Raw genomic sequence first — 23,770 nt, forward strand, 5'->3', positions numbered from 1 at the left:
GAACTGGGATTTGGGCTTGGTCACATGGAAAATGTCACAAAAGAGAACCAATCAGAGATTTCAGGGATATCTCCTGTCTGAAGACTGCAAGGGGCATAGAAAGATTCAGGGTTATAACTTTCCTTCCATTTCCCTGGGTTTTAAGGGTCTTTGCCAGATGAGGTTAGTTTTAGGGCCAGGTTCCTCTAGCCTTCTCACTTCACTGGCATAGAGTCACCAGTGGAATTGATCCATTCAGTCCTTCATGAATTTCTGGCCTCAGATCCAATTTCCAGAAGGGAAGACTTAATTAACTGAAACCCCTGTGTTTCTGTACTTTGAAGTCACCCCTCCTGGGCTCCAGATGGACTTCCACAGTAGTAAGCATAGTCTCTGTGCCTGAATTACCCAAATGTGAGTCAGGAACCTTAAGCTTGCTTTCTATCTTGGCAATCTCACAGATAGTTTTCTCTTAGTTTCATCCCTCCTGCCCTCAAGGAGTAGGGAAGGGCTCAGCTGCAGGGTAGAAGGGGAGATAGCTTGGGTAAGTGCCTGAGTTCACCTAAGTCTCCCACTGTAGGCCTACACGGATGAGTTGGTGGAGCTTCATCGGCGGCTCATGGCCCTCCGTGAACGCAATGTGCTGCAGCAGGTATCAGTCTTTACCTTTCTCTATGGTCCCTTTGGTCCAGCTCCCTTAGTCACAACTAGACTTCCCCTGCAGGACCATCTAGAAGACAGACAGTGTTCCTATGAGTGATGATTGGATTCTGGGATGACATAAGGAGGTGGCTTGGGCCTTCCTCTGCCCTAGAGATGTAGGCAACTCTAGTGGTCCCCTGAGGGCTAACTTTAGGCACCAGATATTGGTTCCTTAGGTACATGTGCAAAGGGTAGGTTTTATGACTGTTCTGGAGTAGACTACAGGGTCTAAACTTCTCTGATGGCACCTGAAGAACTGGAACATAGTACAGGGAAGCCCTTGCCAACAAAGATTTCTTTTCACTCTCAAAGTGGGAACCAAAAATGACCCCCATTCTTGTGGGCCGTCTTTGGCTGTGTAGTATTTCTAACTTGTTTTTAGATGTTCTTAGATGTTGGGACAACACCAGTGTCCTTGGGTTCTTGACCTATCAGTGACCAGTCTATCTTCACCTAGCTCCAAGAACTCTTGGTTTTAAGCCTAACTGCCCATTCCCTCCCTCTCTCACACCTCCCTCCTTCTTCTCCTGGTGGTGCCTTTGGAGAACAGCCTTCTTCTGGTCTTTCCCTCAGTGACCTTTCCCCACCTCCTCTCTTTTAGATTGTCAACCTCATCGAGGAGACCGGACACTTTAATGTCACCAATACCACCTTTGACTTTGACCTTTTCTCTCTGGATGAGACCACCGTCCGCAAGCTGCAGAGTTACCTCGAGGCTGGGGCCACATGACACTGGGTCCAGATGGCAGGCGCCTTGGGAAACCATCAGGCCAGTCTCCCAGTGCCAGGAAACCAGTCCCCACAAGTAGACTTTACTCTCTCAATTCACCCGCAGCACTGCCTTAGCGAACAGCCATGCTCTCTGAATGCTCAGCTCAACAGGCCTCTCCCCGTAGCTTTGGGAAGAGTCCTGGGCCTAGGTCTGAGCAGAGCAAGAGGAGCCAAGCATCCCTCCCCCACAGAGAGTCATCGTATTCGGTTTTACTTTGAAAACTGCTTTTGTGTTGAGAAACACATCAGGTCTCTCTTTTGAGACAGGAAGAATTTGACTGGCACCACAGCAAACGGTTTCTTCACCTGACCTCGCAGCCAACCTCCCCAAAGCAGTAGCTGCCTTTTCCCCAGCTCTGGGGGGGTCATTCATGTTGGGGGCCCACAGTTTGACAGTTGGGACTTCCTGAGCCGTCTGGGTCGGCTCCTGTGGAATAGAAACCCTGATCCCCTCCCCTCCCTTTTGGGCCTGCCCTAGTTTCCCTCTATGAACTGTTTGGTACAAGTAAAATCCCCACCCAGGTCTTGGGAAGGCATCAGTCTGGCTCTATGGCAAGGATGCATTGTGTCTCAGCCGTGAGCAGGGTGGCCAAGTTCTGAGCCTCCCTCCTTCCAGTCTGCTTTAACTGTCCTAGGATTCCAAGCCTCTGTATGCTGTATATATTCTCTATATATTCTATATATGTATGTATGTATGTATGTATGTATGTATGTATGAGCGCCGAGTTGGGCTTCCAATTTCAGGGTGTATGTTCCTGGTCCTTGTTATGAATTGCAGTGGCACATGAGAGGAAGAAGGCAGTTACTAAGTTTTGACTCTAAAAATGGAAAAAGATTTTTGGAATTATGTGGGGAGGGTTGTTTTAATTGCCATATCCAGAAGTCAGTGAAGAGTAAGATTGCTTTGGCCAAAATAGTCATCGTGGTCCAGGCCGTTTCTTCCAGTCACCACTGCCTCCCTCCTCCAAGCCCTTTCCCACACCAGCTTTTGGCTCTGCCCAAGGAAACCAGAATAAGGGAACATTGGGGTGTGGACGCTGCCCCTCCTCAGGCCCTGTTTAAGGCCTGTTGGCTCAGCCCCAGTGAACACTAATGAGCAGTGGTTTCTACCTGAGGGAGGGAGCACACACTCGCCTGCCTAGTGAAACTAGCAGTGGTTTCTGAACATCAGGACACAGTGCAGCTTGAAGGCTGTCTTCTGGACTCCACTCTTCTTCCTTTTTGTTTAGTACTCTTTGAACTTTGAAAAGGAGCTTTTGCCAAATAGGTGGGAGAAAAGAAAAAGACTGGATCAGGCCGAGCCCCAGGATGACTGGGGCACTTCTCAGCGCTTCCCCTCTGCTCCAGGGAACACTGGACTCCTGGTAGCTGGACTCTTGTCTTCTGCCCTGTCCTGGTTTCCTCCCTCTCCGTGCCCTCCCGTTTGTCCGTCAGCTCTGGCGCAGCTGTTTATTCTGTGGTGATAGATAATGAGCATGTTAGTGTGGGGCCACCTGGATCCACTTCCTGTTCACTAGGGTCCCACTGTACACCACCTTCCCTCAAACCCCTCTTCCCACTCCCCCAACCCCCCATCTCATTTCTTTTAATGCCAAGAGCTGGCCAAGTTAGGTCTTCCCCTGGCTCTGGCACAAGGTTAGATAGAAAGCCCCATAAGAACAACACATCTTCCTACCGACTCAGCATTAGCCCCTGACCCAGCTCTCCTGAAAGCATGCACACCTCTTTACTTCTTGCTATAGAACAAACCTCATCCTGCCCTACCCCAGTCCTTGCACTTGTGTTTGACCTGTGAGAGCATTAGAATTTCTGTACTGAGAACGGTTGGAGAGAAGGCACAGAGCACTGGGGTCACCTAGTGATGCCCTTCCTGCACTCTCCCCGCATACCTCACTCCATCCAGTCACAGCTACATCCTCACTGTCAACCAGTTGGACTGGGATAGGACTTCCCTAAACAAGTCTTTAGCTCTGGGGACCCCCTCCCTCCTTGGGGCAGCACTCAAGTCTCTCCTTCCTTGGTGACCTCTGGCACTTCCAGATGGCAACTTTCAGTAGAAAAGTCCCATCATTTGAGGCCCCTAAGGACAATTATAATGGGTGCTTTTCACAATCACCCCATAACCACCCGTTCTGTGCATCAGATCTCAAAAGAAAAGCTTCTTATCTCTCCCCCCATACTGTCTGCCCTGATTGGTGGTGACAGCCATATCTTTGGAGTATTAGAAGTACATACCACATCTCCTGTACTCCACACTCATGGCAGACTTGTCCAAGAGGCATATTTCCTAGCATTTCCCTAATTGGCGATTGTCTTGAAACTTGGCCCCCCAAAAAGGGACACAATAAGCTGGCCTGAAGTATGCAGGCAGGAAGCCCAGGCCTAGCCAACAGCTGAGTTGCCAGTGGCAACCTTTTAATTGCCACGAGTCATGAGATATCTGTGGCAACAGGATTTTTTTTAAAGGGCCCTTTGGGGGGTTCAAGGGCCATTGACCCCAGCCTGCTTTTTTATTCCCTGAATCAGGAGCAGATTCCTTAAGCACTGGTTAGTTGGAAGGTTGGCTTCCCTCCAGGAGGTTTGGACACAGGAGGGGAGGGGGAAGTGAGGGCAGGAACTCAGCCCTCAGTCCCTTTGTTCTTGCCAAGGGAATGCCTGCCAGATTGTTCTAACCTACTCTGCTGGATAATGTCCTGAATTCTTTTCCCTTACCTCATTCCTACCCCCTAAGGAAAAAAAAAAGTCCCCGTGCTTGTTAAGGTTTGTCAGGTGTCCCTTTGGATGTCAGCAGGCTGTGAGGGCCTCCCTATGTACTCCTGTTTCTACAGAAGCCCTCAAAAGTGTTTTCAGGAGCCATCCCACACACACCACACCTGCTGTGGGCCTCGCCTTCCTGGCGAGGACTCTGCAAGACTTGAGTAGGAGAGAGGGACTTGCCTTTGCACTCCTTACAAACAATATGTAAGTACCTACGCCTCCAACTGAGTGTTAATTCCTTGTATTCTGCTGTGTCTTTGAATGAACAAAAACTGCCAAGAGCAAAGGTATTAAATACCTTCTATCACAGGAGGGTTTTTAACAGAACATCTCCGGCACTGAACTAATTAATATGTTCTTCTGGCGGGAGACAGACTCCTGGATCAAAGAAATGAGGAGAATCATGTTTGTAATAAGTTACAGGATTGTTTCTGTCCTGGATTTTAAACTTTTTTGTTAAATTGTGAAATTCCAGAGGAGTTTTATAGAAAACAGTAAAATAAAGTAAGATGGGAAAAGTCTATAAACTAATAGTTTGGGGGTTTTTTAAAAAAAGTATTCTGGTTTATCATCGAGATTCTTGAGATCTGCCATTGGGGTGGGGTGGGAGCTCCCGTGGGAGCAGTTTCAGTGGTTTACAAAAGAAGCTACCCCACACCCATGGGGGTAATTTCCATAGCATCAGGATTGCATGAGCATTATTGAAGCCTCCTCTAAATCAGTTCCAATCAGCTGGGACTCTTCATCCTTCAGGCTCTTCCTCTGTTTAAAGGGCTGGAGCATATTGATGAGCAGAGCCTGGACAAGATACTTCACATCTCCAAGCTCCCTAGCTGCTTCTCAGAAAGGTTGGTTGTAGGAAGGGCTTTCACAGACCTGAGTAATGTTAGTCTAAAATGTAAGCCCCAGCCTAACCCATGGTTTCAGGTCTTTAGTTCAATCAATCCTCATTTCCAGGGGTTTGATTCTTATTTTTGTCATGTTCAAGCCCAGAAGGCTGAACTTCAAGATAGACTGAAGGGGATAGCAAATGATTTCTGAGGAAAACAAAGAAAGAAAAGGGATATCCAGGAAAATGGTCAAATGCAAGAAGGCAACCTTGGGTTACTGCTGTCAGTTTGACCTCACCTTATTTTAGCTCATGAGACTGACCATTTGGGAAGAACAATCCAGACTTGCCTCTCCTTTCCCATAATCTTTCAAAAGAGACTTGGAGAATTTGTGAGCAACCTACTAAGAAGACCAAAAGAATTGTGTAACGAGGAATTGGGAAGGTCAGCACCCTGAAAAAGGACAAAGGCAGAGAACATGAGCTAAAAGAGACCTCAGAAGGTATTATCATTCCTATTCCCTCTCCACTCATGAAGTTCCCCAAGTTGTCACCTCGACTGTACTGGAAGACTGTACTACTTCTCATTTCACTAAGCAAAGATCACAGGTTTTCCTTACATTCAAGTAAAATAATCTTTTTACAACTTAATGGTTGGAGTCCATATGTTCTCTATCCATAAAGTGAAAAAAAGTGATTAGCATTGTGCATATTATATCAATGTGTTAATGCTATTTACTAGCCTACCTCTTTCCAACCTTAGGAGCACTTGATTCTGGAAGGACCAGAGTGGACTTCCCCCTCCCTTCACCTGAATATAAGATTGATATAAGATTCTTCTGAAAAGATTTTAGTATGGGTACCTCTTCCAACTGTGGATCCTCATCTTAGGGTCTAGGTATCTCAGCACTGTCTGAATACACTTTGCTGTAGTCTCATCTCACTCATCTCTACATCTCATCCACAAGGATAATATGACAAACTTTTAATTTTATGTCTGTAGAGTTTTCCTGACCTTCCTGTCTTCTGACCCTATTAAATTATCCTGGAGAAGCTGATCTGGCCCCCAAGAAAAAGATAGTGAGATAAAAGTTAAGAGGAATTCATCTGATCATCACTCACCAGATAAAATAAATGCCTTAATTATAGGCTTGGAATTGGGAAGGCTCTTATAAGTCATGTGATTCCAGCCCCTTATTTTACTGATGAGGAACCTAAGGTACAAAGACAAGAAGGGACTTAAATCTGTACTGATTCCATTCCCAGGAATGGAAGCTAACTCTTAAAGAGCACAAATAGTAGAATCCAGCAGTGTTTCAACTCAATTCCTTGGACTTAATTTATCCATATAGCTTGATCCCAGATCAAGGTCAGTTTTTAGCAAACTCTCCTGGAAATACCAGCAGCTAGAGTCCCTGGCTGCTGATTCATGGGAGTCCTTCTGGGAAAGGTATTACAAAATCATGATGTTTTATATGTAGACTTTACAGACATATAATTGGAATTTGTATGGATGTTAATTTTGGTTTTACAGATTAAGGAATAATTTCCTAATAAGTGGTCCTGGGTTTGCCTTCACTGAGGGTCTTCAGTATAAACTGAACAATCTTTTGTTGACAGTTGTGGAGGGAATCTCATTCAAGCATTGTTTGGGCTAGAAGGCCTCAAGGATTCTGGAATTTTGCAGTTATGATGATGATGTTAATGTTTATTTTTCATTCTTGAAGAAGATCATGACATCAGGGTGGTGGTGCCATATGACAAGCACATTATTTGGATTTGAGTGAGGGGTTCTGTGCTAAGTCACCAGTCTCACTTTCTCCTCCAGAGCCATCTGGATCCAGTGGCTAGCTGTGAATCAGGATGACAGGAAATAGCCCTGGATGTAAGGCAATCAGGGTTAAATCATTTGCCCAAGATCATACAGCTAGAAAGCATCGGAGACTAGATTCAAACTCCCATCTTCTTGACTCCAAGGTCAGTGCTCTGTCCACTATGCTACATAACTACAATTTGGGGGCATGGTTAAAGTAGTCTTAAAGTTACAGTGATCGAAAAATTCAAACTTATGGCAAATTTATAATTAAAATACATAGAAAGGGATATCTGCTCTCTTGGTTTGGGGGCTATGGTTTATGAGACTTTTGAATCTCTGCTTATTCCCAAAACTGAGGATAGCTAAAAAGCAACAAAGAAAACATCATTCAGGTTTGTCAGCATTTTGAATTTACTTTCTCCACATTTTAAAGGAGTTATCATTCACTCTATGCTTTTATTCAATACTTTTATATATTGTCTTGTATCAGTGAGATGGATCAACAGGTCAATGCAGGGACTCAGGAAAATGCTTTCACCAAAATCATAAAAGTGGCAGGGATGACTAAAAGGAGAAGACTGGACATGTAATAAGAGAGAAGCTAATAGGTACTGGGATTCTGCAAACTGCCCTCAAGAAAAGTGCAAATCCTTCAAGGAGAATTTATAGGAAGACACCAGGATTACACAGGATTGGAGCACTTGGACCTATCTTGGTGAAGGGGAGATCCCACACAGATATAGTTCCTTTGAACTGGCAAGGTAAATAACATTTCTTTGTTGTCATCCTGGACTGGGTCAAACCAGGACAGTCTTCCCTGATCTTCTATAGACGGTGGAATTTTATTTTAAAACCCATATCCCAAAGGGAGGTTAAACACTGATAAATTCAGGATCATCTTGTTCTTGGAGCCACATTCAAGTGGTGGTAAAGAATGATGCCTTTTATGGTCAATTGAGACTTGAAAACCCAGACTACAGAGAGAACTTAGATGTAGAAACCGGCAATTGTCATCTGGTATAGTCTGATGATGTGCGACCGTCTCATCTTCATGCTTGGACCTGAGGGAGAGAAGGACAATGAGCAGATCCCATCAAAGCTGGGTGCTAGGTTATTAAGAACAGAAAAGGAACAGATGAAAGTCTCCTGTGGTGTTCTCTCACAAACTCTGAGTGTAGAGTGAGACCAAGAGAGACTACCATATCAGGAACTGGCTCAAGAGAGTCTCACAAATTGCAATCTGAAGACCTAGATTGGAATTCCAGTGACCTTAGGCACATCATTACAAAAGAGGAAACTTGAGATACAGAGATGGGAAAGTACATGCCCCGCCACACAGGTGACTTCTTTGATTCCAAATCCAAAATATTTGCTACCTCTTTAAACTTCAGTTTTTCTATAAAATGGGAGATAATTTCTGCATTACCTTCCTCATTTTCTAAGCTTGAAAGGACCAAAGAAGTATGACCTCCTGCTGCTACTTGTCTTTTTTTTGAGGTTTTTGCAAGGGGAAATGGTTAAGTGGCTTGCCCCAGGCTACACGGCTAGGTAATGATTAAGTGTCTGAGACTGGATTTGAACCCAGGTACTCCTGACTCCAGGGCCAGTGCTTTATCCACTATGCCACCTAGCCACCCCTTGCTACTGGTCTTCTAATTGTTATATGTGACTGAATCCTGGAACACCAGGATGTCAGAAGGGAACTCAAGAAGTATAGAAAGACCTGGGGCAATATTGGGTCAATGAGAATATTTATGAATCAAAAGGGAAGTAGGGGGGATTGAGAGATGGGCTGCATATATACCTCACTGATAGCCATAGAAAACCCTGCCACAGGGGGCAGATCCACCTCAGGGACTTTCTGGGAGCCTGTGGACAAATATTCCACAAGCTAAGAAGGTATGAGTAGGTTATAAGCCACAGTAGAAGAGGGAATGCTCACGTTGCTATTCTGACCAGCCAATATTTATGAAAACTTACTGTTGAGATGTCAGAATTTTTTTTTTGCCCTGTCTATGCTTAAAAAGTTTTTCAGAAAGATCATCATTTCCCTTATCAGAGAGCTCCACTAATTTTCAAAGCACTTTTCTCTGAGCAAGCTGGGAGGGAAAGCAATACAAGTTTGCTATTTTATAGAGGAAGAGGGACTTGCCCTGTGTCATGCAGGCTTCCAGTTAGGAGATGTTTATTTCTAGCCCAGGGCTCTTTCAAGGAACCACATCCCATTACTTAAAGAGTACCAGGTGGTGTTTTTGTCCTTTATTCTCAAAGACCTTTTCAGGAAGGTGATGCCATGACAAGCACATGAATTAGATTTGAGTGAGGGGGTGCTAAGCAAAGTCACCAACCTCATTTTCTTCTCTGGAGCCATCTGAGTCCAGTGGTTAGATATGAATTAGGACAACTGGAGATGGCTCTGGATGAGAGGCAGTCAGGTTTAAGAGACCTGCCCAAGGTAGTAAATGGCAAGTTTGAGGGTGGATTCGAATTCCTATCCTCTTTGCCTCCAAAACCAGTTCTCTACTGCACCATCTTTATGGACCTGGCTAAATAGAAACCTACCTATATGATTATTAGCAAGAGTTATAATCATATTCATAGACCTGGAGCTGAAATCCACTCCTTCCCTATTTTCCCTCTGATGGGAGAGATCCAGAGAATTTTAAGTGACTTGTCTGATGTCATGTAAGTGATCGATGACAATGATAGAACTTGAATCCAGATCCTCTGACTTCAAACCATTCCTCATTCCATTCTCCTTCCATCTTTACCTTTGTTTCTCATTCGCCTGTCTGACCCCTCAGTTCTGACCAGGCTTGTTTGCACCTTTTCTCTAGTCCAGAGGGCTTCTGTTTGAATCTTGACCCTGTCACTTGGTGATTGTGGCACCATGGGCAAGCCCATTCTAACTCAGTTTCTCATTTACTAAAAAAAATTGGATTAAATGCTAAGAGCATCTCCAACCAGGATACAGCCAGTATTCAAAGCTCATCTGTTACATATGACTCCAACAGTAGAAATAAAAAACAAGGTAGAGAGTGTGCTGGAGCCAGCTCCCACAGTTAAAATTTTCAGTGGGAGGGTATACACCTTGAAATTTAAAATACTATCGAGGATTCACTTTTTAATTGGTTATCTAGCATTTAGTTGATGTGGAAAAATATCAGTAATAGACATTAATGTTTAAAAATCAAATTATTCCATAGTTTATCTTCCTTACCCACCCAACTTTCAGTGTCTCTGGTCTGGAAGAAAGAGGCCAGGGAGGTCAGGAGTCAGGAACACTCTCTGGCTTATAGTTCTGGCTCTGGCATTGGTTTATTGAACATGCTGTCAGTTTTTCTCCTTTCTGCCCTCAGTTTCCCCCAGAACTATAAAAGGAGTGGGGGGCCAGTTAAACTTGAGATCTCTCTGGGCCCTTCCAAATCTTGAGATTCATATGTTCTAAGGATCCACTTGGCCCTGACAATTTCTATTCTAAGTAATTTAGAGTCATTTTATGCTAAGCCTCCCAGCTCTGATATTCCAGGATTTTAAAGTTCCCCCAACTCAGGGTTTTCAGAGAAAAGACAGCCTCCCACCTGCCCCCTCCCCCACCTACCTAGTTCTCCACCTGCGACTGAGAAGTCCTTCTCTAAGACTTTCCATTTGAGGATCTTGTGAGACTCAAAGTCAGTTTTCTCGTTGATTGCATTGATGCCTTTCTGTATTATTGCGTCGATGATGGGGTCTTGATTATTTGTGATGTCTGTCACTTTGACAGCTTTACTATTATGCTTTTGGCAAAATTTGGTGGCTTCTTTTGTCAATATGCTATGAGGCTCGCCTGTATCCTGATCGTACTCACACTGTGGGGGAAATCACCCAGATTCACTGGCAATGAATACTTCACCACCCCATCCCTCACCCTAGATATGCTAACAAAGATTCTCCCCAAAGCAGTGTACTTCTCTGTTCAGACTTAGGCCAAAATGACCAGTTAGTCACAAAACTGCTCTCCAGGAATTGCTCCTTTTGGATTCACTGCTTACACTGTTTCCCTGGTCAGTGAACGTTAGTCAGCAAGTATTAGGTGCCTACTATTCGTGCTGAGCATATAAAGATAAGAGACAGCCCTTGTTCTCAGTGAGGCATTGTCAGTGGGGGGAGATATCATTTAAGTTAACCAGGTACAAACAAGGTAGAGCTGGGATAAACTGGAGAGAAATAACAAAATCCACTAGCATTAAGGGTAATTGGGAAAGGCTTAAAGCGATATTAGCCAAAGCAAGTTGAGGAAGCCATGAGATGGAAATGAGGGAGAGATGTCGGGGACAAAGTGTCTGAAATTAGGAAATAGAGTGTTTTGTGTTCAAAGTGCCAGACTTACTTCTCTGGTAATACAAAGACAAAAACAAAACAGTTTCTACCCTAGGGAAACCCAATTATGTATATACAGGATGTTGCAAAAGTCATTTAAAAAACCTAGGCAGCTAGGTGGCGCAGTGGATAGAGCACTGGCCCGGGAGTCAGGAGGACCTGAGTTCAAAGCCTGCCTTAGACACTTAATAATTACCTAGCTGTGTGGCCTTTAGCAAGTCACTTAACCCCCATTGCTTTGCAAAAACAAACAAACCAACTCCACCCCTCTATTCCCACAAACCCTTAAAACTTCTTTTTGGGATGCCCTGTATAAGTAAATGTTGGACCCAATCAATGATTCCATTAGCACAGGTGAAGTCCCAATAAGGAAAATGCCTCTACTGATTCAGATTAGCACTCTTAAGAAAGTTATCTGGGCCACTGGGATATTATGTGAACAGCGCAGGATCACACAGCCAGCATGTGTCAGTGTGGCAGAGAAAAATATTATGCCAATGAATAATGAATCTGTTCCCTCTGCTGACCATGTCAAATAGTTAACCTATTCCTTCTTGTGCTAGCCTTGTATTAACAAGGTAACCATTGTATTAATAAGGTACCATTAAGTGTGTCTGATTTCCATCTTACTGTTTTCTAGATAAATAACTCCCATTGTTACTGAAGCCACCTGGAACCTGAACATCAAAGCTATCTTACCAAAAAGGGAGACTGGGGAAGACCCATCCAGTATTCCTGGTTCCTCAAAAGTTACATATAAATCCACTGAGATTAGCAACATTAACCAGACCCTGAACACTATGTTGACCCTTCATTCAGGATGTGTTCACCACTCCTTAGACCCTTCCTTAGCACCACCCTAACTTCTCCCCCCCAACTCTTCCTATGCTGTGCACCCTCCAAAGGTTCTTACCTTTCTGCCTGGCTGCTTATCTCTATAGAATATCCTAGTTCCTTGCAACTGTCCGTTCTTTATGCTGCTTGTTCTCTAAAAATCAGCCCAGTTTCAATTATCTTGAAACTCCATACTTTCTCTTTTTATGCTCTTTATCCCCTATGGATCAGCCCTGTTGCAACCACCTTGCACAACTGTCCTTTCTCTTTATTTTGCTAAATTTCCTTAAGTAATCTAACCTGTGTTACTGCATAATTTCATTTTTACTCTAATATCCACAGTAATATACATAAATAAACTTTCATGTCCCTAAATACCTCTGGGTCGAGTCAGTCTTTTAAGTGAATTCATCTATGCTCGAATCCCTGTTGTCTTTATCACTGGCAACAAGATGGGGACAGTGGCCACCATGGAAGGCATCCCAATTCTAATGCTGATCTTTAATCCACTGCCCATTGATGTCCCTTCTAGGTGAAATAAGTAAATACAAAAAATAAAATATAGTAAGCACAAAATATGTGATTTTGAGAAGTAAAATAGCAAATAGAAGTGGTGCTGGTGGTTAGGAAAGACCTGGTTTAGGAGGAACTATTTGCTTTGAAGGGATTCCATCTTTTACTGTTTATCTGGTTTCCCAGACTATAGAATCTAAGCCACCTGAAGGGCAGGGACTGAGCCTATATATCTTTGTAGCTCCTGAGCCCTCCACACAATATTGCTAGTCACTGAATGCTTACTCATAACAAACCTGCAACATGTTTCTACCCTGTTTTGTGAATAGCAAGTACAAATCTATGGGTTAAAACCTGAGCAGGATACTTGGCAGAGTATATAATAGGTGTGGGTGTCTTTGCTTTGACTGTCCCCATTGAAGAGTGGAGAGTTAATATAGCATCATCCATATTCAATGTGTCCCATAAGGGCCTAGATAGATAGACAGACAGATAGGTAGATGATAGAAAAATAAAGCAAAAGACCTTTAATGTCAGCAGTGCACTCAGGAACTTGGCTTGGTTTCCCACAATCATAGCATAATGGATAATGGGAATATTCTCCTTCAGCATATCCTCAATTGGAACAGGAAAGATTTTTTCCCCTTGATAGGTGATGATAATTTCTGAAACAGTACCCCCCCCAAAAAAAGCAAACTTTTAGGGGAATGTTTTGTCAACAAAAACAACTACATTCTTCAAAATAGGAAAAATTGATATTCTTCCAGTGTTTTACAGTCTACGAAGCAATTTATATAGATCACTTGACAGTTGACAGAACAATTTGCAACACAATTCACATTTTACAGAGCCTTTTACAGTTTGTAAAGAACTTGCATGTTCATTTGTTCATTTATCCTGGAGGCAATATAGAGTGTAGTAGTAGGAATGCTGCTCTTGGAGTCCAAAAAATCTTACTAGCCGTGAGCTAGGACAACTCACTTTGCTTCACCAGACCTCAGTTTCCTTATTGATAAAATCAAAACACTACTTGTACACTGAGTGAGCAGGGGAAAATACTCCACAGACTTTGAAAATGTGAATTTTAGTGATGTTCCCTCACAGGGATCTTTCTGAGCACAAAATGAGACCTTGAGCTCTGGTCCTGGTTCAGCTGATGCCTTGGGTATGCCTCTTTCCTTCTCTTGGACCCGTTTGCCCTTCTGTAGAATGGAAGTTGGACTAACTGAGTCAGAAGAATGCAAGTATTATTCTTCAAAGGCCACAGCATCAGAAAGCCCTATGTGAGGAAACTGTGTGAATTCTATTACATAATTTGCTTGCAGTTTCAATGAACAATTACCAGTTAATCCAAAGCCATTTGGTACCTTTTAGGTCCTTAGAAGGTTGGCCTTTCTGAGAAGGGACTTGACTTTCTTGATTAATTCCTACAGTCTTGCTAATGAAGTTTAAAAATTTACTTTGAAAATATCTCTAGGTTGAAGTAGAGTGGAAATGAGGATTCAGACTAGAAAAAGCTGAATTTGAATCCTAGCTCTTCTGCTTAGTACCTGCATGACTTGGAGGGGGCCGCTTCACTCACCTGGGCCTTGCTCTGTAAAAGAACATTTGGATAATGCCAAAGATTCCTTCTAGGTTGAAGTTTATGATCCTATGAGTAAAATGACCTGCAAGTGGTAGCCACCTCCAAATTGGCGCTCCAGCATCTGCCTGGGCCTCTGCCTTGGGTTTGAGGATTTTGATACTAGTTTAATCCAGAGTCTAGTTGGCTGTTGCTCCAGACAGGTAACTGGTGGCAAAGAGAATAGAACTCTAGACCTGGAGTCAGATTAAAATGTGACCTCAGACAGTTCCTAATTGTGATTCCTCTGTTTGCCTCAGTTTCCTCCCAGGCCACCACTCTCCTATAGATCTTTTCTTGCCCTATCAGAATATGAATTCTTTTCAGGCAAAAACTGCCATAGCAGTACTAAACAAATTGCCTGAAGGATAGTAAGTAAGGGTTTAATATTTTTCTTTTCATTCTTTCATTCATTCACAAGTCATTAAGTAAGGGAGAAAGAAGCTGTTGACAGAAAGTGGGCTAATGTGTCTCCCTCTCAGTTACCTTCCGTCCTGCCAGTGATATGGAGATAGCCCTCTTCATCCAAGATGCCCATGTCTCCAGTGTGCAGCCAACCTTTCGGGTCAAAGGTCTTTTTTGTCTTATACTCATTATTCAGGTAACCCATGAAAAGGTGCCTGCCCCAGAGATAGATTTCGCCTATGCCTTCTTTATCTGGGCGCCGGACCATGCTTTTGGAACCCATGATTGCCTTCCCACAGCTGAGAAGAGACAGGATAACATTAACAAAGGCCCCTCCTTCCAAACCTCCCAAGCTTCCACTAGGCTTCCTACCTGGAGCTTCCTCCCTCTCCAATTCATCTTTCACACAGCTGAAACAAATTAATATTCCTATTAGCTAATCATGTCGTCCCATACTACTAAGAAACTTACCCTGGTTCCCTTTTGGTCTTTAACCAGGCCTTTAAAACCTCACCTTGCTGACTCCTCACCTATTTTCCAGTATTGACCCATATCAACTCCATTCTCTATTCCACTCAACTTGTACTGCTAATTTTTGCCCATCAGTGACATTATCTTCTACCATCACCTGTTTCACTTCTGCCTGGTTTCCTTCCAAGGAGCCATCTACTGCATAAGACCTTTCTTGACCTCCTTCCCATCTCTCCCTCCTAAAAGGATTATATTCATGTGTGTGTGTGTGTGTGTGTGTGTGTGTGTGTGTGTGTGTGTGTGTGTCTTGAATATTCTGTATCACTTTCAGATAAAGTGAGAGCTTTCCTAAGACATCTGTCTGTCTCCAGAGTCCAGCACAATTCTTTGTGAATGATATTAAGATAAAGTCCCTATGGATAATGGAGGACTACACCTGAAGCCTAAAGTTCTGAGTTCAAATGCAGCCTGAGACACTTGATATCATTGTAACTGAGGAAGTCACTTAATCTCTCTGGCTCATTTTTCTCAACTTTAAAGTGGGCTGATAACAGGGTTGTTGTGAGGACCAAATAAGATTACCTGTAAAGTAGCTAGTAATAAATGCTTGTCCTCTTTCCCTTCCAAACCCTCAAGGAGCTTACACTGACCTTTATTTTCACTCTCCTAAAATCATAGAATTACTCTAATCTTACTGGAAGGAAATTATATACATAGAGCTAATTAAATGTAAAATGTACATAAAACAAATACAAAGAAATTACAAGGAAATAGGGGCAGCTCTAACCACTAGAAAAATAAGCACAGATAGCTATCAGGTAGGAGATAGCACTTGAGCTGACAGCCTCGAAGAATGGAGTTCCTCCAGACAGAGGTAAAGGAGGGCATTATAGGCATAGGTATGAACCTGAACAAAGACATGGATGGAATATTGCATATGTTAACCTCCCCAAGTATAAGGAGAAGGGTTGGTAGATTGGAAGTAAGAATGGAATTCTTTGAAAGCAACTTGGAGTCTGGGTATCACTATAACAATCCCAAAAGATTTTTAAAGGGCTAAAAGATGCCTGACAATATAGATGAAAAGATCTGGGAGTAACTTCAGAGAAAACTTAGTCCAAGCCCTTCTCACCTAAGAAATATCCAGTCAATCAATGAGAATCCACTATGTGCTAAGCACTGTGTTAGATACTGGGATTATAAAGACAAGGTGAAAGAGTACTTGCCATCAACTTCCATTCTATCAGGGGAGACAACATGTACACATACAAAATATATTGAAAATAATACAAAGGGGGCAGCTAGGTGGCGTAGTGGATAAAGCACTGGCCTTGGAGTCAGGAGTACCTGGGTTCAAATCCAGTCTCAGACCCTTAATGACTGCCTAGCTGTGTGGCCTTGGGCAAGCCACTTAACCCCATTGCTTTGCAAAAATCTAAAAAAAAAAATACAAGGCAATTTTTAGGCACAAAGGGCTTCATGTAGAAGGTAGCATTTGATCTTAAATCTTGAAGGAAGGAAATAGGAATTGTAAGAGGTGGGTGTGAGGAAAGATTTTATTTTAGACCTAAGTGATAGTACAAAAGTCCAGCAATGTGATATGTAGGAGAGAGACCAAGAAGTTCAATTTGGCTGTACCATAGAGTAGGGGAAGGGGAGTAATAGGATAAGGCTTGAAAGTAAGAGGGGGCAAAATTTAAATGCCAAACAGAAAAGTTTATAGGTGAACCTATAGATAATAGGGAGCCTTAGTAGTTCACTGAATATAGGAGTGACCTGCTCCTTGGAAAGGTCCTTTTTATAGCTGAATGGAGAATGTACTGAAGTGGGGAGAAATTTGTGGCAGAGAAGATCATTGTTAGGTGATGAGGGTCTTTACCAGGGTGGTGGCAAGTGTCAGAGGTGAGAAGGGGACATAAATGAGAGATTTTACAAAGGTAGGGTTGAAAAATCCTTGGAAACAGACTAGATATAGGGGAGTGAAAGTGAGGAAAGATGGTACCTAGGTGATCAACTTGAGGGACTGACCTCAAGAAAGGATTTGGGGGAGATGTCCTTTTGCATGTTTGAGTTTGAGATGCCTACTGGATATCCTTTTTAAAAAGTAATAGATCAGGGCCTAGGGCTTGAGAGGGAGATTAGGGGTGTATATATACATATATATATATGTGTATATATATATATATATATATATATATATATATAGATCCTGATCTGTCTAGATCTTGAAACCCATGGTACTTGATGGGGTTACCAAGTGAGATAGTATAGAAAGAGAAAAGAGTCTTGGACTCTACCTTGGGATGGATCCATTCTAAGAGCATGTGACACAATGATTCAGCAAAGGATGCTGAGAACCACAAGAGAGTAGTGTTATTTAAACCCAGAAAAGAGTGTGAAGAGGAGAGGGTAATCAACAGTGTTAAAAGACTGCAGTTTGTTAAAAGTTTTTTCGGTATTAAGAACTGTGATAACAGTTGCAATATTCTTAAAGGTTAATTTTAATAATCCCTAGGTTTACAAAAAAACTTCACTTATATTTCATTTAATCCTCACAATAACTATAAGAGATGGATGATAATTTTCTCCCCATTTTATTGATCAGGAAACTTGAGTCAGATAGTCTTCCTACCAACCCTCCTAGATAGGAGGATTTCGTACTCCTGAGAAATATTTTCACTGCCATTATTCCATCTAAGACTCCTAGGTTTATACAATTTCTTTGCCTATGACCAAAAAAACCATGTCATTTTCACAGACCTTAAACCAATTGCAATCCAGTTGAAAGACTATCCAGTCCTCAAGGCCCAGCTCATGGTTACCCATAACCACAGCCTTTCATACATGCACCAGTTGGTGGTCACTTTCTCTTTGGATGCTCCCATAGCTAAAACTTATCCTTCTCTCTGTTTGGGTCTCTGCTATCTACTATATTGTGAGCTCCATTAAGATGGGAACTATGACCTTCCCAACCCTGTCTTTCCCTTTGTATACAGGGTAGTCTTTTGCAGTTATTAGGTACTTTGGAAAAAATGACTTGTCAAACACTCTTCTCCAGTGAACCAGGGTTCACTGTTTTCCTTTAACAGGCCTTCCTTTACCCCCCCCCCCCCGTTTCCTCAAATGCATCTTATTCCTCTGGACAGTCCTTGGCACCCAGCTGCTCAGGGAGAGAGCAAGAATGAGAGCCCCTCTCTTTTTCCTTCCATCCAGCTTCTGGGACCATCCTAGGGTCAGAACACCACCAGCAGCCTCCACCCAACCCTCACCTTCACCCCCCCCACACACACACACAGGGTTCCTGTCTCTCCTTTTATCTCCCTTAGGTTTTGTTGGGAGGTGAAGGGGGCCCCAGGCTCCCAGCCGCATTCCAAATACCTAAACAGCTTGAGGTCTTTCTCGGTGGAGACAGTATGAGGTCCTGTGCACTCTGTCAACCCATACATCTGCAACAAGGGGATGTCAAAGCTGAGATAGAACTCCTGGATTTCCCTGGAGAGGCCGGCTCCTGAGCTCAGAAACTGGAGGCATCGGTCAAGGCCCAGATTCCGGCGCACCTTGTCAAAAATCAACTTCTTGGCCACACGGAAGGAGACAGGAACATGGGCACTTTAAAAGAAACAAATATGAGCAGCTGAGTAACTAGAAAGATTCATATATCCTCTTTCACAATATGACTAATATGGAAATATGTACATAATTATACACATACATCTTACATCAGATTGTACGCTGCCAGAGGGAGGGGGAGAGAAAATGGAGGGTGGTAAAAAAAAAAAATATGGAACACCAAAGCTTGTAAAAGGATGAATGTTGAAAACGATCTTTGTATGTAATTGAAGAAAAAGATTCATAGAATAGAATAAATAGGACAGATAGAATTTAGCTAGCACAGTAGATAGAGCTCTGGACTCATGTCACAAAGCCCTGAGTTCAAATCCAGCCTCAGACACTTAATAGATATGTGATCCTGGGCAAGTCACTACAGTACTGTCTGCCTCAATTTCCTCATCTGTAAAATGGAATCATAATAATGTTTACCCCTCAGGGTTGTTGTGAGATGCAAATAATTTTTGTAAAGTGCAGTGAAAACCTTACAATGCTATAGAAAAACTGCCTCTTATTACATAGTTTTAAAGTATACAAAGCATTAATCTCATTTGATCCTCACAACAACCAAATTCTTTTCCAACCCCCCCCCCCCCAAATGAGGGTGAGGTTTAAATAAGTTTAAGTGACTTGTTCAGGATCACACAGTTGGTGAGGTAGATGTATGACTATCCCCATCTTTCAGTCTCAGAGAGGTCACATGACTAGGAAGTGTCTGAGTCAAAATTTTGACCCATGTCTTCCCAAACTCTGATTCCAGCACTCTAAACTACACCAAACTCTTAAGGTAATACTGGAGGGGACCTTAGAAATCGTTTTGTCTTACACCTAGTTTTATAGGGAAACTATATGGGGAAACTGAGGTCCAGAGAGTTTGAAATGAAAGTCATGCACTATGGTGGGCGAAAAATGACTGAAGAATCTTTGCTTCCTCAATAATTCTTTCACATGCTACAACAGGAGCTAACAGGGTCAGGAATTAAACCCATCCTCACTGACTCCAAATTCAGGGATTCCACCTGGTCCCAATCTTTCTATCTTGAAAACCACCTTCCTGCTAAATATCTATTATGCTTTTCTTAGTCTTTAAAAAGACCATCTACAATGGGTGCCTCCACTTTCTCATCCTCCCTATATAATCCAACTTCCAACCTTATTGTTCCATTCAAATGGCTCTCCAAAGTTACTAACGATACTCTCTTCTCACTACGTTTTTGAGACACTGCTCTCTCCTGGTTCTCTTCCTGTCTACCTCTCTGCTTCCTTTTCTCTTTCCTCTTCCCAGATCTCATTCCCTAAGCAGGGCTGCCAGATTCTTCTCTTCTTCCTCTGTCCTTTTTTTCACTAGGTGATCTCATCAGCTCCCATGGATTTAATTAACATTTCTATGCTAATGATTCTAGGATCTACCTATGCTATCCCAAACACCTTCACATCTGAATTGCTTTTCAAACATCTCAAACTACATGTCCAGTAGACATCTTAAACTCAACATTGTCCAAAACAGACTTTTTATCTTTTCCTCCCCACTGCCTAGCTTCCCTATTACTGTAGAGGGCATCAAGCTCATATTCTCTCAGGCTCACAAACTAGGAGTCATCCTGAAATTCTCACTCTCACCTCCAATCTCCAACCTTTTGCCAAAGTTATATTGATTTCACCATTGCAAAACTTTTTGAATATATTCCCTTCTCTCCTTTGACGCTGTCAACAACTGGTCCAAGCCTTCATCATTTCACACCTAGAATATTCCAATAGCTGCTGATAGGTCTACCTGCCCCAAATCTCTCCCTACTCAGTCACTAAGGTGATTTTCTTAAAATTTTAATTCTGATCTTGTCACCCACCCCACCCCACAACCACCGCTCGCTATCACCTTCAGGAATAAATACAAAATGCAAAATCCCCCGTAACCTAGCCCATTCCTGCCTTTACAGTCTTGCTACACCTTATTACTCTCTACATATTCTGTCATCCAGTGACACTGTACTACTAGCTATTCCACACACAAGATACTCCACCTCTCTGTTCCAAGTATTTTCTATAGCTTTCCTCAACACCTGGAAAAGTCTCCCTCCTCATCACCACCTCCTGGTTCCTCTAGCTTCCTTCAAGTATGAACAAGTTCTATCTTCTAAAGTAAATCTTTCCCGACCTCTCTTAATTTTAGTGCTTCTTATCTGTTAATTATTTATGATTTATCCTAAATATAGCTTGTTTGAACATATCTGTTTGCATACTGTTTAGATTGTAAACTACTTCAGGGAAAGGATTGTATTTTGCCTTTTTTGTACATACAAAGTGCTTAATACTTATTGATTGATTTCTCTATTTACTTTTATTCACATTTGTTACTTTTTATGGTTACATAATATTCCATTCCATTGCTTAGGGAACTCCTGTTGCATGAACTTCCTACCTAGATATAGTTTAACAACTGTTCTAAACTTAGCAGTTTTTAAAATTAAAATAGGGCCTCTTATTTTTTTAAGATTTTATTTTTTCAATTACATGTAAAATTTTTCAACATTTAAAAAAAATTCTGAGTTCCAAATTCTCTTCCAACCTCCCTCCCTCCCCACTCATTGAGAAAGCAACCAATTTTATACATATTATATATGGACAGTCATTTGAAACATATTTCCATATTAGTGATGTGAAAGAAAACATAGACCCTCTCCCCCCCCAAAAAAAACCCTAAGAAAAATAAAGTTTAAAAAAAGTGCCACCATTTGCATCCAGAAACCATCAGTTCTCTATCTGAAGACATGGATAGCATATTCCACCATGAATCCTTTGCGATTATCTTGGGTCATTGTATTGCTGAGAATAGTTAAGTCATTTTCTGTTGATCCTCATATAATATTGCTGCTACTATGTAAAATGTTCTCCTGGTTCAGTTCACCTCACTTTGCATCAAATTTTGTAAATTCATTCTGCTAATTATTTCTTATATCATAATATTCCATGAGTCATATACCACATAATTTGTTCAGCAATTCCTCAATTGACAGTCATCCCCTCAGTGTCTACTTCTTTGCCACCACAAAAAAACTGTTACAAATATTTTGATACATATAGGTTCTTTTCTCTTTTTAAAAAATCTCTTTAGGTAACACATCTAATAATGGTATTGATGAAATCAAAGGGATGTACAATTTTATAGTTCTTTGGGCATAATTCCAAATTGTTCTTCAGAATGGTTGGACTTCAAATGTTTGCTAGAATTCACTTTTAATACATCTGGTCCTGAGGATCTTTTCTTTGAGAACTCATTGATGGTTTGTTCAATTTCTTTTTCTAAGTTAGGATTTATTCAATAATTCTATTTCTTCTGTTAATCCAGAAAATCTGTTAATCTGATAAATGGATATTCATCAATTTTACTTAGAATTATTGGCATATGATTGGCTAAAATAGATCCTGATTGCTTTAATTTTTTTCTTCATTGGTGTTGAAATCACCTTTTTCACTGCTAATTTGGTTTTCTTCTTTTTTTTGTATCAAATTAACCAGTAGTTTATTTTTTTATAAAGAGAACTCCTAGTTTTATTAGTTCAATGGTTTTCTTACTTTCAATTATATTACTCTCTCTTGATTTTCAGTTTTTCTAATTTAGTGTTTATTTAGGGATTTTTAGTTCTTTTTTTAGTTTTTTTTCTCTGTTTTCATCTTGCTCTTTCGCTATTTTATTGGTATCTGCATTTAGAGAGATATAAATTTTCCCCCATGTACTGCTTTGGCATGTTGCTTCATTCTTGTCATTCTTATTTTTTTTAACATTCTTCTTTTCAATTTTGAGTTTCAAATTGTTTCCCTCTCTCCTCCCCTTTGCCCTCCAAGATAGTAATTTGATATATTATACATGTGCAATCATGCAAAACATATTTCTATATTACTAAAGTTGTGAAAAAACAGACAAAAAACTCATGAAAACAATAAAGAAAGTGAAAATAGTATGCTTCAGTCTGCATTCAGGCTATATCAGTTCTTTCTCTGAAGATAGGTGGCATTTTTCATTATGAGTCCTTTGAAATTGTCTTGGATCGTTGTATTACTGAGAATAGTTAAGTCATCCATAGTTGATCATCATACACTATTACTGCTACAATGTACAATGCTCTTTTGATTCTACTTACTTCATTTTGCATAAGTTCATCTAAGTCTTTTTTGGTTTTTCTGAACTCATTCAGCTGTTTATCATTTCTTATAGCACAATAATATTCCATTTCAAGTTTATACCTTATAATCATATTCCATGACATGCTTCGTCATTTCCCAATTGATAGACATTCCCATCACAAAATTCTTTGCCACCACAAAAAGAGCCACTGTAAATATTTTTGTACAAATAGGTCCTTTTTGTTTTTCAAAAAATCTCTTTGGGACAAGTTCTATTAGTTGTATTGCTACATCAAAGGGTATGCAGAAGTTCTCTATTTCATTAAATATCTATTTTTTTTCCTCTGAAGGATTATACACTATTGAGCTCCCCCTGTCCACCAGGGGGGTTAATTTGACTTAGGAGAGAAAAGAAACATGCATACACTCGGGTGGGGATACTAGCAGGACAACTAGCAGAACCGTTTATTCACAATATCAGACAGTTCTTTATAGCAGAAAAACCACAAAATTAGCTTACTAGATAAAACAGTGATGTTTCTCTAACTTGCATTAGATGTAACCTAGCAGGATGTAACCTAGGTCAAGAAGTTCGGTCATGGATGACACAGTTGTGTTATCACAGCAGAGTTCCATGGAAAGCCTTCAGCTCAAGGGTCACCTAAGCCTGGGCTTTTACTCATAACTGACCTTTAACCCAAACTCACCTGAGCAGCTCTCAACATTTTCCCCTTTTCTGTTTAGACAACAAGCTTACAATTTCACAATTGCATGAGTTGGCCTTCAGCCCTTCATCATATAGCATCCAGTTCTTAACTTGTATTATCAAAATGTTATAACTTCAACATCTATAAAAGACCTTAAGTATACTGATTGATAAGTTCATCAGTCATCTCATCTGGCTTCAAACCATTCTTGGAGACTCTTTGTACATTCTCAGTATGCTCCATTCTGGCTTTTAACATCTTGAATGTGAAACCCA

The 23,770-nt window shown here is 41.5% G+C and overlaps 2 protein-coding genes across 5 annotated transcripts in view; one reads left to right on the top strand and one right to left on the bottom strand.

The window, feature by feature from the left end:
* MLLT1 (MLLT1 super elongation complex subunit) overlaps nt 1–21,258 on the top strand; it is a 114,532-nt gene extending 93,274 nt beyond the window's left edge. The window contains exons 12-14 of the mRNA XM_074202172.1: nt 560–631; nt 1,283–7,615; nt 11,854–21,258. Of these exons, the coding sequence (XP_074058273.1) occupies nt 560–631; nt 1,283–1,411 (201 nt within the window). The 3' untranslated portion in view covers nt 1,412–7,615; nt 11,854–21,258. The remainder of the gene's footprint in view (nt 1–559; nt 632–1,282; nt 7,616–11,853) is intronic.
* The window catches only part of LOC141500547 (long-chain-fatty-acid--CoA ligase ACSBG2-like), an 88,851-nt gene continuing 72,108 nt past the window's right edge, over nt 7,028–23,770 (bottom strand). Inside the window, exons 9-13 of one of the 4 annotated variants that reach the window (XM_074203776.1) lie at nt 18,436–18,666; nt 14,668–14,885; nt 13,086–13,225; nt 10,456–10,702; nt 7,028–7,915 (exon numbers count right to left, since the gene is read on the bottom strand). In XM_074203776.1, coding sequence (XP_074059877.1) covers nt 7,842–7,915; nt 10,456–10,702; nt 13,086–13,225; nt 14,668–14,885; nt 18,436–18,666 — 910 coding nt within the window. In that variant the 3' untranslated portion in view covers nt 7,028–7,841. Of the gene's footprint in view, nt 7,916–10,455; nt 10,703–12,425; nt 12,576–13,085; nt 13,226–14,667; nt 14,886–18,435; nt 18,667–23,770 lie in introns of those variants that run through there. The other 3 variants (XM_074203775.1, XR_012471957.1, XM_074203777.1) reach the window with 3 other exon arrangements.

The sequence above is a fragment of the Macrotis lagotis genome, chromosome X (assembly GCF_037893015.1).
Source record: "Macrotis lagotis isolate mMagLag1 chromosome X, bilby.v1.9.chrom.fasta, whole genome shotgun sequence".
NCBI classification, from domain to species: Eukaryota; Metazoa; Chordata; class Mammalia; order Peramelemorphia; family Peramelidae; genus Macrotis; species Macrotis lagotis.